Source organism: Balaenoptera borealis (assembly GCF_965194805.1).
Source record: "Balaenoptera borealis genome assembly, chromosome: 12".
In the NCBI taxonomy this organism is placed as follows: domain Eukaryota; kingdom Metazoa; phylum Chordata; class Mammalia; order Artiodactyla; family Balaenopteridae; genus Balaenoptera; species Balaenoptera borealis.
Genome location: NC_138869.1, coordinates 4452808 through 4465626, shown reverse-complemented (window position 1 = coordinate 4465626; position 12819 = coordinate 4452808). Strand labels below are relative to the sequence as shown.

The 12819-nt window shown below is 54.6% G+C and overlaps 1 protein-coding gene across 2 annotated transcripts in view; it reads left to right on the top strand.

Moving 5' to 3' along the window:
* Positions 1-326, top strand: part of TXNRD3 (thioredoxin reductase 3) — a gene marked incomplete at its 5' end in the record, with an annotated part of 41742 nt that extends 41416 nt beyond the window's left edge. For both annotated transcript variants that reach the window (XM_082345221.1, XM_082345220.1), the window contains one exon: positions 127-326. In XM_082345221.1, coding sequence (XP_082201347.1) covers positions 127-189 — 63 coding nt within the window. In that variant the 3' untranslated portion in view covers positions 190-326. The remainder of the gene's footprint in view (positions 1-126) is intronic.
* Between the last annotated feature and the right edge of the window lie 12493 nt (positions 327-12819).

The window sequence follows — 12819 nt, the reverse complement described above, 5'->3', positions numbered from 1 at the left end:
GTTAATAACTGCTTTGTATGCGTTAAAGGATGATGTCGATGTTGTATTCAGGACGTGATTTCTTGCAGCAGAGCTCAAGTACCGACAGCTAAGTGTGAATTCGTGTTGTTTCCTTCCCGTGGGCAGGTGTTCACCACCTTGGAGATCACGAAGTCATCGGGGCTGGACATCACGCAGAAGGGCTGCTGAGGCTAAGCCGCTGCTGTCGCTTTCCTTGTCCCGCTCCCGTTTCTGTGAAGACGGCGTGCTCTCGGGTAAGCCCGGGGACAGCGTGGGGACAAGGAGGCGGGACAGCAGCAGTGCCGTCCACCCGCCTGGCTGACGGGGGGGGGGGCAGCCACGCTGCGTCCTTGACGTCTTAGCTCGGAGCCGCCAGGTGAGCCAAGACTGACCTCTTCCCCATCAGCTCCCCTGACAGACCTTTTAGTCACAGGACTCGTCTAAGTCTATGTCCCTGGTTGCTAGTGTTTTTATCCCCTTGCTTTGTTGAGTCCATGGAAGTATTTTCTTTTATGAAACTGACTATAAGGTGGGCATCTTCAGCACATGGGCGTCTGGGACACCCCCGTAGCTGCCGCAGAGCACTAGCGTGCCGTCTTCTCCTGTGGGCACGTGTGGAGCCACGGGCAGACCTCCTCGCCCTCGTCTGGTTCCCGAAAGTGACCACCTGGCCGCTCTCCTCTTCATGTCACTGGACTGAGCAGAATATCTCACGTCAGAGAGAGATGCTTGGACTTCTCATGTTGATCTTAAGAATAATATTTAAAAGTTCTCAATACTGTATCATGTGAAACGTAATTGAAAACTATTTAGGTGGTTCTCTTCTCAGTCTGTTTCCTTACGGTCGGGTTCAGTAAGTGAACAGGTGACGTTAGGAGATTCCTTTTGAGTTTGCACACCTGTCAGCATCTAAAAGGCCCTTGAGGTGGGAGGCCCGCCCGGGGTCGTTTTGGAACCTTGTTTCCTTGGGAGCAGACCCCCCCAGCACCAAGTTGAGGGTTCCAGGCGGCAGTGCTCTCCTGGGCCGTACGCTGGCCGCCTGCTTCTGTGGTCAGAACATCTGGGCATACGTTTTAAAAGAAGCTCTAAGCCAGGAACCAATTAGGGAGCACCATCTGTGGATGGGGCTGGGGCAGGGATTGGGCACCCAGAGTAAGGCACGCAGGATCCAGTTACAGACTCGCCTTTCTACTGGGGAGGCGAAAGCAAGAGAGGCGGGTGGAGCGATTGCTGTAACTGAGGTGGGAACAGGAGATGTTGCTGATTTCCCCTGGATGTGGGTTGGGGGGCAGCTGAACAGAGTGCAATGCAAGCAGCTGTATTTGAGCTACATTTGGGCTACTCACTTCAAGAGTGTTTTCTCTTACTTGTTGGAGCATTTTTATAGCAGCTGCTTTAACATCTTTGTCAGGTAATACTGCTCTCTGTGTGATCTCAGCATTGGTATCTATTCATTGTCTTTTCTCATGCAAATAGATTTTCTCCTAGGATCATACACCGTAACCAAGTGAGATTTATGTCTGGAATGCAAGAATGATTCAACATGCAAAAACCAGTCAGTGTAGTACACCACATCAGCAGAATGAAGGAAAAAAACCACATGATCATCTCAATTGATGCTGAAAAAGCATTTGACAAAATTTCACACACTTTCCCGATTAAAAAGTACTGAACAAACTAGGAATAGAAGAAAACTACCTCTACATAATAAAAGCCACATATGAAAACCCCGCGATTACCATCTAACTCAATGGTGAAAGACTGAAAGCTTTTAGTCTAATATCAGGAACAAGACAAGGATGTCCCCTTTTGCCACTTCTGTTCAACATAGTACTTACTGAAAGTTCTAGCCAGATCAATTAGGCAAGAAAAAGAAATAACCGGCATCCAAATTTGGAAAGAAAGAAGTAGAACTATCTCTGTTCACAGATGTTACGGTCTTGTATGTAGAAAACACTAAAGATTCCACACGCACAGACACGGAAACTGTTAGAACTAATAAATGAGTTCAGCAAATAGCAGGATTTCAAAATCAACACCAAAATATCAGTTGAATTTCTATATACTAACAATGACCAATCTGAAAGGGAAATTAAGAAAATAATTCCATTTACAATAGCCCGAAAAAGAATTACATTCATAGGAACTAAATTAACCCAAGAGATGAAATAGTCGTACAGTGAAAACTACAAAACGTTGCTGAAAAAAATTAAAGAACACAAGTAAGTGGAAAGACATCCCACATTTCTGGATTGAAAAGCTTAATATTGTTAAAATGTCAGTTATGCCCAAAGCAATCTGTAGATTCAGATTCTGTCAAAATCCCAGCAATGGGGCTTCCCTGGTGGCGCAGTGGTTGAGAGTCTGCCTGCCAATGCAGGGGACACGGGTTCAAGCCCTGGTCTGGGAAGATCCCACATGCCGCGGAGCGACTGGGCCCGTGAGCCACAACTGCTGAGCCTGAGCGTCTGGAGCCTGTGCTCCGCAACAAGAGAGGCCGCGATAGTGAGAGGCCCGTGCACCGCGATGAAGAGTGGCCCCCGCTTGCTGCAACTAGAGAAAGCCCTCGCACAGAAACGAAGACCCAACACAGCCATAAATAAACATAATAAATAAATAATAAATAAAAATTAAAAAAAAAAAATCCCAGCAATGATTTTTAAAATTTATTTATTTATATTTCTGGCTGCGTTGGGTCTTCGTTTCTGTGCGAGGGCTTTCTCTAGTTGCGGAAAGTGGGGGCCACTCTTCATCGCGGTGTGCGGGCCTCTCACTATTGCGGCCTCTCTTGTTGCGGAGCACAGGCTCCAGGCGCGCAGGCTCAGTAGTTGTGGCTCACGGGCCCAGTTGCTCCGCAGCATGTGGGATCCTCCCAGACCAGGGCTCGAACCCGCGTCCCCTGCATTGGCAGGCAGACTCCCAACCACTGCGCCACCAGGGAAGCCCCCAGCAATGATTTTTGCAGAAATAGAAGAACCCATCCTAAAATTCACATGGAATCTGAAGGGACTCTGAATATTCAAAACAATCATGAAAGAGAACAAAGTGGGAGATCTCATACTTCCTAATTTCAAAATTCACTGCAAATCATCAACAATCAAAACAGTGTGGTACTGGCACAAAGAGGGACCTATAGACCAATGGAAGAGAATAGAGGGCCTTGAAATAAAGCCTCAGTATATGAGCAAGGGTGCCAAGACCACTTAACGGGAAAAGAACAATCTTTTCACCAGATGGTGCTGGGGAACCACATGTAAAAGAATGACGTTGGATGCTTGCCTAACATCATATACAAACATTAAGTGAAAATGGATCAAAGACTTAAATGTAAAAGCAAAAGCTATAAAACTCTTAGAAGAAAACATAGGGCAAAACATTCATGACATTGAATTTGGCAATCAGTCGTGTATATGATGAAAGGCCAGGTAACAAGAGAAAAAATGGACAAATTGGACCTCAGGAGAATTTAAAGCTTTCTACAGTAAAGGACACTAGGACAGTATTTACAGAGTAAAAAGACAAACCACAGAATGAGAGGAAATATTTGCAAGCCACGTATCTGAAAATCCAGAATATAATATCCAGAATATATCGAGAACTTCCAAAACACAATAACATAAAAACAAACCACCCAGTTTGAAAATGGGCAAAGGACTTTAATAGACCTTTGTCCAAAGCAGATGCACAAATGGCCGATAAGCACATGAAGAGCTGCTCAATGCCACTAGTCATCAGAGAAATGCAAATCAGAATCACAGTGAGATACCGCCTCACGCCCATCAGGGTGGCTGTTGTTCAAAAAAAAAAAAAAAACGCAACAAATGTCAGTGAGGATGTGGAGAAACAGGAACCCATGTGTGCCATTAGGAGTGTGAAATGGTGGTACTGCCACTGTGGAAAACAGTCTGGCAGTTCCTCAAAAAATTAAAAACAGCATCACCATATGATCTAGCAATTCCACTTCTGAATATACACTCAAAAGAACTGAAAGCAGAGTCTCCAAGAGATATTTGTACACCATGTTCATAGCATTATTCACAATAGCCAGAAGGTGGAAGAAACCCAAGTATCCATCCACAGATGAATAGATAAACAAAATGTGGACTTCACATACAATGAAATATTATTCAGCCTTAAAAAGGAAGAAAATTCCGACATGAATTTCATCAGCGTGGACAAACCTTGAGGACATTATATGCCAAGTGAAATAAGCCGGTGACAGAACTGGGGATATTGTACAATTTCTCTTACATGAGAGCAGTCAAATCCGTAGAGACAAAGTAGGATGGTGGGGCCAGGGGCTGGGGGAGGGGAAGGGGGAGGGGCTGTTTAATGGGGACAGAGTTTTAGTTTTGCAAAATGAAGAACGTTCTGGAGATGGAGGGTGCTGATGGGTGCACAACGGTGTGCATGTACTTAGTAGCACTGAACTGTACACTTAAAAATGGTTAAGATAGGGCTTCCCTGGTGGCGCAGTGGTTGAGAGTCTGCCTGCCAATGCAGGGGACACGGGTTCGAGCCCTGGTCTGGGAAGATCCCACATGCCGCAGAGCGGCTAGGCCCGTGAGCCACGACTACTGAGCCTGCGTGTCTGGAGCCCGTGCTCTGCAACAAGAGAGGCCGCGACAGTGAGAGGCACGCGCACCGCGATGAGGAGTGGACCCTGCTCGCTGGAACTGGAGAAAGCCCTCGCACAGAAGCGAAGACCCAACACACCCAAAAATAAATAAATAAATAAATAAATAAATTTTTTAAAAAACCTTTAAAAAAAATGGTTAAGATGGTTATTTTGATCTTATGTGTATTTTACCACAGTTTTAAAAATGCATTTAATTGTATGTGAATTAGGCCTTACTAAAGTTGATTTAAAGAAACAAACCAACAGCAAAAAAAGCCCAAGACCAGATGGCTTCACTGGTGTAATTCTGCCAAACATTAAAGAAACACTAACACCAATCCCTCTCAGAATCTTCCCAAAAAACTGAAGAAGAGAGAACACTTCCTAACTCATTCTATGCATCAATATCACCCTGCCACCAAAGCCAGACAAAGACACTACAAGAAAAGAAAACTACAGACCAATATCCCTGGTGATTATAGATGCAAAAATCCTCAACAAAATAATAGCAAAGTAAATTCAACAGCATCTTTAAAGGATTATATACCGAGTGAGTTTTATCCCAGGGTGCAAGAGTGTTTCATAATAAGGAAATCAGTCAACGCAGTACACCACATTAATAGAGTGATGGGTAAAAACCACATGATCATCTCAATTGATGCAAAAAAAGCATTTGACAAAATCCAACATGATAAAGCCATATATGAAAAACCTACAGATCGCACCATACTCAGTATTGAGAGACGGAAAGGTTTTTTTTCCCCCCGGGATCAGGAACAAGATAAAGATGCCTCCTTTGCCCACTGCTCATTCAACGAGTCCTGGAAGTTCTAGAGAGAGCAATTAGGCAAGAAAAAGAAACAAAAGGCATCCAAATTGGAAAAGAAGTAAAGTTATGTCTCTTCACAGATGCTATGATCTTATATGCAGAAAACCCTAGAGAACCCACAAAAACCGTTAGTGGTAAATGCATCCAGTTTGCAGGGTACGACGGAGTGCCTTGGGGACATGGCACAGGGAATGTGACAACACAACCTCAGGGTCCAGCCCCTGCAGTCTGTGCCCGTCCCTCCCAGGACCAGCTCCGCGTGGAATGAATCGGCCCCAAGGCCCCAGTATTTCTCAGCCCTCATGTCGCAGCACACCCACAGCACCAAGGCTGTGACCACTCGTGCCCCTAGAGCCAGATCGTCCCCTGGCTTTGGTGACACCACTCTGTGTCTTCTCCGTCTGTGTCTCTGTCTGGTTCGTGGGCATCAAATGTTGACTTCGTCATTAAATGTTGGAGCATCTTAACCGTCAGCCTGATGCCCTCCGAACTTCTGCTGCGCTCTGTCCCCTTCGGATGAGTATCTTCAGTTACTGTTGATACACCAGTGACACCCGAACTACCGTCTTAAGGCCAGACTTCACCCGTCTGAATCTCAGACCCAGATGTTTAACTGCCTAAGTGGAGGGACATCTCAGAGGGTCAGACTCAGCCTGACCAAGACTGGACTCGTCGTCTCCCTCCAAGGCTCCGTCCAGTCCCATGTGGGGGCAAAGAAGGAAGCCCAGCATCGCCTTGAGCCCCTCATGGCCTCCATCGCCACTACGCTGTGTTACATTTATCTCCTAAACATCTCTCAGGCCCGCCCCCTTCCCTCTGTTCTCTTAGCACCTCGCTCCAAGGTGCCGCCGTCTGTCTCTCGTGTCACTTACCCCGATGGCCCCTGGTCCGCCCGCTCCTGGCCCCATTCTCTTTGTTCTCCACACAGAACCAGAGCCATATTTTCAAAGCACGCGTCTTGTCATCTCTCTCCTCACTGACAATCTGTAGCAGCCTTGGGAAGCCCCGGCGGGCCTCGCTTGGACCCGCTGCCCTCACCAGCAGAGGCCTCCTTTCAGCTCTGCTGCTCGATGACCAGGCTGGAAAGGAGGTGAGGGGCATAAAAAGCGAGGAAAGCTCAGCCCCGCCGCCAGCCCCATGGTTCTGCCACCTCCCAGACTAAAGCTCACGTCCCCTCGGTACCGTGACCTCGCGCCAATGGGACCCCTGGAAAGTTCTCACCCCCTCCTCCACAGCCCCGAGACGCAGACACGGAGGCTCCGAGAGGGTCCTGTGTGCCCAGGGTGGCACGGCGAGTTGGGCAGAGGCCGGGCTCTCACCTGGTGCGCCCACAACCAGCCCAGCCCTTCACAGACCCAACCACTGTGTGAGCTCAGAGGGGCCAACAGTGCCCTGGGCCCCAGCCCGTGCCGACGCTCCCCTGCTGTTCCTTCTAAGCCGTAGTCCGAGACGCCGTGGCCCAGAGAAGAGTCAAGGGAACCTAAATCAGGCTTAAGGGTGTGGACAGCCTGCTGGGAAGTCCGGCTCCTGCACAGCCCTGGATGCCCGTGTGGGCCCGTCCACCTCCCCCCCAAGCTCCTGGGAGTCTCCTGACAGCACAGCCGTCTCGCCAAACCTCCTCCTCCGTCTCACTCTCCCTGTCTTCTGTGACCGCGAGGTTGGCCCTGCGCGGACCTCTGGACCAGGCTGGTGTCCCACCCAGCCCTCCTGCCCCCTGACCGCCGTGAGGTGCTGACTCAGCACTGCTCTCCCGGGCACGGGACACCACAGGACCCAGGCCAGGCGTGACCGTCCGGGCCCGAAAGGCTGCCCCACCTCAGGGCACGAACGGCTCCGGGGAGGTCCCTGCAGGGCCGGCAGGGTAGCTCGGGCGGGCCTGGCCTCACCTGGGGCCTCGTCCACGGGTGGGGAATCAGGGCCGAGCGTGGAGTGGAGGAGAGCCAGCTCTGGGGGTTGGAGGGGCCGGAAGGGGACCCGCACTGGGCAGCACGCACACACACACACACACACACACACACACACACGGCAGGGGTGGGGGGACACGTAGCGAAACACCCAGACACCCTGATAAGGACCCAGCACATGCAAACCTAAAGACGCACAGACACACCCACTCACCCTGAACCAGGACTGGCACTCAGGTGTTAAGACATAGAAGGGCCTCCCCGCTGCCCCCCAGGACCCCAGCCCCAGGCCCACGGCCCGCGACTCTGCCAGCAAAGAGACGTGAGTGGGCACGCAGGTCCTCAGAGCTGAGGCCGGTGTCTGTTCTGACCCGGGAGGCCCCTGGCTCCACACTCCATGTATAACCCTGGCGAGTCACAAAGGTGCACACCATCCCCTGAACGGACATCCTGAGAGGCAGCGCACACGTGCACACCCGCACACGCACCCCTACAGAAGCGCAGATGGTGCCCATTCCCCACCCACGCTGGCCCAGGCTGTGGTCCTGGGTCTCAGCACCCCGCCCTCACTCGGCTGCAGGCGCCAGCTCCTCTCAGCTGACAGGCTGCGGGCTGGGGGCACAGGTGTCCCTGGGTCTCAGCTTCTCCTGTGAAGGGGTCAGGCAAGTCACGGTCCTGTGCTGGCAGTCAGGTTGTGCGTGGCCAGGTCCTTTGTGCTGGACGGAGGGAGTCTGAGGCCTGCCCCCCTTGGACTGCCCTCCCTCACACCCTGAGCCCCTAGCAGTGGGTAGATCACCAGGTGCTAAAGGCCAGCGCTTATCTGAGGGGTAATGGGAGCCACTGGAGTCTGGGAAACAGGAGTGGGAGGGTGGTCTCACGTGGAGCTGGGGAGGGTGGTCCAATGGGGAGCTGGGGAGCGTGGTCCAATGCGGAGCTGGGGAGCGTGGTCCACTGGGGAGCTGGGGAGCGTGGTCCAATGGGGAAGCTGGGGAGGGTGCTCCAATAGAGGAGGCGGGGAGGCTGATCCAATGGGGGAGGTGGGGAGCTTGATCCAATGGGGAGCTGGGGAGCGTGGTCCAATGGGGGAGCTGGGGAGCGTGGTCCAATGGGGGAGCTGGGGAGGGTGCTCCAGTGGAGGAGGTGGGGAGCTTGGTCCAATGGGGAGCTGGGGAGCGTGGTCCAATTGGGAGCTGGGGAGCGTGGTCCAATGGGGGAGCTGGGGAGGGTGCTCCAGTGGAGGAGGTGGGGAGCTTGGTCCAATCGGGAGCTGGGGAGCATGGTCCAATGGGGGAGCGAGGAGGGTGGTCCAATGGAGGAGGTGGGGAGCTTGGTCCAATGGGGAGCTGGAGAGCATGGTCCAATGGGGAGCTGGGGAGCATGGTCCAATGGGGGAGCTGGGGAGGCTGCTCCAATGGAGGAGGTGGGGAGCTTGGTCCAATGGGGGAGCGAGGAGGGTGGTCCAATGGAGGAGGTGGGGAGCTTGGTCCAATGGGGAGCTGGGGAGCGTGGTCCAATGGGGGAGCTGGGGAGGCTGCTCCAATGGAGGAGGTGGGGCGCTTGGCCCAATGGGGGAGCGAGGAGGGTGGTCCAATGGAGGAGGTGGGGAGCTTGGCCCAATGGGGAGCTGGGGAGGCTGCTCCAATGGGGGAGCTGGGGAGGCTGCTCCAATGGAGGAGGTGGGGAGCTTGGTCCAATGGGGGAGCTGGGGAGGGTGCTCCAGTGGAGGAGGTGGGGAGCTTGGTCCATTGGGGAGCTGGGGAGCGTGGTCCAATTGGGAGCTGGGGAGCGTGGTCCAATGGGGGAGCTGGGGAGGGTGCGCCAGTGGAGGAGGTGGGGAGCTTGGTCCAATCGGGAGCTGGGGAGCATGGTCCAATGGGGGAGCTGGGGAGGCTGCTCCAATGGAGGAGGTGGGGAGCTTGGTCCAATGGGGGAGCGAGGAGGGTGGTCTAATGGAGGAGGTGGGGAGCTTGGCCCAATGGGGAGCTGGGGAGCATGGTCCAATGGGGGAGCTGGGGAGGCTGCTCCAATGGAGGAGGTGGGGAGCTTGGTCCAATGGGGGAGCGAGGAGGGTGGTCCAATGGAGGAGGTGGGGAGCTTGGCCCAATGGGGAGCTGGGGAGCGTGGTCCAATGGGGGAGCTGGGGAGGCTGATCCAATGGGGGAGGTGGGGAGCTTGATCCAATGGGGGAGCGAGGAGGGTGGTCCAATGGAGGAGGTGGGGAGCTTGGTCCAATGGGGAGCTGGGGAGCGTGGTCCAATGGGGGAGCTGGGGAGGCTGCTCCAATGGAGGAGGTGGAGAGCTTGGTCCAATGGGGGAGTGAGGAGGGTGGTCCAATGGAGGAGGTGGGGAGCTTGGTCCAATGGGGAGCTGGAGAGCATGGTCCAATGGGGAGCTGGGGAGCATGGTCCAATGGGGGAGCTGGGGAGGCTGCTCCAATGGAGGAGGTGGGGAGCTTGGTCCAATGGGGAGCTGGAGAGCGTGGTCCAATGGGGGAGTTTGGGAGGCTGCTCCAATGGAGGAGGTGGGGAGCTTGGTCCAATGGGGGAGCGAGGAGGGTGGTCTAATGGAGGAGGTGGGGAGCTTGGCCCAATGGGGAGCTGGGGAGCATGGTCCAATGGGGGAGCTGGGGAGGCTGCTCCAATGGGGAGCTGGGGAGCGTGGTCCAATGGGGGAGCTGGGGAGGCTGCTCCAATGGAGGAGGTGGGGAGCTTGGTCCAATGGGGGAGCGAGGAGGGTGGTCCAATGGAGGAGGTGGGGAGCTTGGTCCAATGGGGGAGTGAGGAGGGTGGTCCAATGGAGGAGGTGGGGAGCTTGGTCCAATGGGGAGCTGGGGAGCGTGGCCCAATGGGGGAGCTGGGGAGGCTGCTCCAATGGAGGAGGTGAGGAGCTTGGTCCAATGGGGAGCTGGGGAGCATGGTCCAATGGGGAGCTGGGGAGCATGGTCCAATGGGGGAGCTGGTGAGGCTGCTCCAATGGAGGAGGTGGGGAGTGTGGTCCAATGGGGAGCTGGGGAGCGTGGTCCAATGGGGAGCTGGGGAGCATGGTCCAATGGGAGAGCTGGGGAGGGCGCTCCAATGGAGGAGGTGGGGAGCTTGGCCCAATGGGGAGCTGGAGAGCGTGGTCCAATGGGGAGCTGGGGAGCATGGTCCAATGGGGGAGCTGGGGAGGCTGCTCCAATGGAGGAGGTGGGGAGCGTGGTCCAATGGGGAGCTGGGGAGCATGGTCCAATGGGGAGCTGGGGAGCATGGTCCAATGGGGGAGCTGGAGAGGCTGCTCCAATGGAGGAGGTGGGGAGCTTGGCCCAATGGGGGAGCGAGGAGGGTGGTCCAATGGAGGAGGTGGGGAGCTTGGTCCAATGGGGAGCTGGGGAGCGTGGTCCAATGGGGGAGCTGGGGAGGCTGCTCCAATGGAGGAGGTGGCGAGCTTGATCCAATGGGGGAGCGAGGAGGGTGGTCCAATGGGGGAGGTGGGGATAGGAGGCGCAGTGGGGGAGGGAGGAGGGGGAGGGGAGAGGGTGGTCTCGGGAGGTGGGTGGGGAAGGTGGTCCCGGAGGTAGGAGTCCGCACGATGTGGTGGCACACGGTTGGTCCCTCCCAAGATGGGCAGGCATGGGGTCCAGGTAGGGGCAGAGCGCAGGAGGCGTCAGGCTGCTGGATGTCTAGGCGGGTGGCGTTTGGGAGGCGGCGTGTCCGCGCTGGGAGCAGAATCTTGGTTGCGGCCCCGGCAGACTTCTCTGAGGGGTTTGGGGAGGCTCCTGAGGGTAACCGCGGGGCTCTGTGTGGCTTCTCCAGGCTGGGGGCCCCGGATTTCCCTCCACTGTCCAGCCTCCGGCCGCCACCGTCACCACCAAGCAACGCCTGGGAGCTGGTGCTGCTGAGCTGCCGCTTCCCCTGGTCCGCGGCACCCCCCGGCCGATGCCGCCCGACCCCCCGGGGGCCCCTCCTGGAGCCCGGCTCTGCGCCGCCTCTCTCTCGGCCACCCACCCCCCGGGCGCTCAGGGCAGCGGGTCCGGGAGCTCCCTTCAGGCTGAGGTGACCTGTGGGGAGGCGAGCAGCCCTGAGGAGCCCCGGAAAGGTCGCCCCGTGAATACACGCTGCAGGTTCACACCCCTTTGGAAGGTCGTCTGCATGTCCGGCTGTGTGTTCTCATTCATAAAATGGGGTGACGGTCAATTCTGCAGCGTGTGAATATCAATTCCAAGAATTTACCCCAAAGATATGCTCACACATGTAAGTAAAGATGTTTGGACAATGATATTCATTCCAGCGCTGCAGGAAATAGCAAGTGATTGGAAACCACCTAAATATCCATTAATGGCGCCTTTAAATTATGCCACAGCTGCACCGCGAAGCACTAGACAGGCATTAGAAAGAAGAAGCAGTCCTTTACATACTGATCTGGAACAATCTGCAAAGGACGTTCAGATATTTTTTTAAAGCACAGCAGAGAGTGTCTAAAATGCTGCCATCTGTGTATATTAGAAAACGGTGTGTGGGTGTTATGTGTGTGCATGTATGAGCGTGCACGTGTGTATGGGCATGTGTATGTGGGTAACAACTTTTGGGTAGAAAAGCTGGGGGCTTGGGGACGGGCATACCATTTTCTAAATGTTTACTGTGTGAACCTAACACCACATTGTGGGTGTTTTACAACTCTAAAGAGAAGACGGGAATGGAAGAAGGGCTCCCGGCTCGCTGCAATCCAGCCTGTGGAATCCCCTGGCTTTCGTAGGAGCAGCATATGTGGGAGGGTGACTGCTGAGGATGTAAGGGTTCCCCTCTGTTCTACTAAGACGGGGGCTAGGACGTCATCTTGGAGCCTTGGGAGAGCACTCAGACTGGGACCCTCACTGTAGCCCTCCCCCTGGGAGAGAGAGAGGGGGTGGGGACCCTGGGGAGGACCAGGGTGGCCGCCCTTAGCAATGTGCGCAAGTGTCCATCTCTTTCCAATAGATGTTTGATTGTTTCCACTCTTTGCTGTGGTGGGCGAGGCTGCTCTGAGCTTTCCTGTCCGGTCCTGTCCCCTGGCACGTTGTCTCCAGAGAAGACTTGCTGGCCAGAGGGCTCCTGAGCACCCACCCTCACCTGCGGGCACCACACTGTTTCCCGAGGGTCTCTCTGCACGTGGCCACGAGCAGCTGACAGACAGAGGCTCCTTCAGCCCCACCTCCAGGCTGCACTGGCTGTGGCCCCAGAGCGTTTAGGAAACGGAGCTGGAGGGCGCGTGGGGCAAAGCCGGTGGTTCTGCCGTAGAAAAAGCTCAGCCAGTCCCCTGAATCCAGTCATAAAACGTGCTGCTCTTCAGGGCTCCTCCCCTGCAAGTTCTCCCTAAGGAGAGAACGTTTAGGGAGTAAGGAACCATCTGTTGGTCTCGCTGTGTGCTGAGCGTTTGTACACGAGGTCCTCAGAGAAGAAAACAAGCTTTGGGAAGCACCTCACAGACAAACGCGCGACACGCTGCATGTCTGA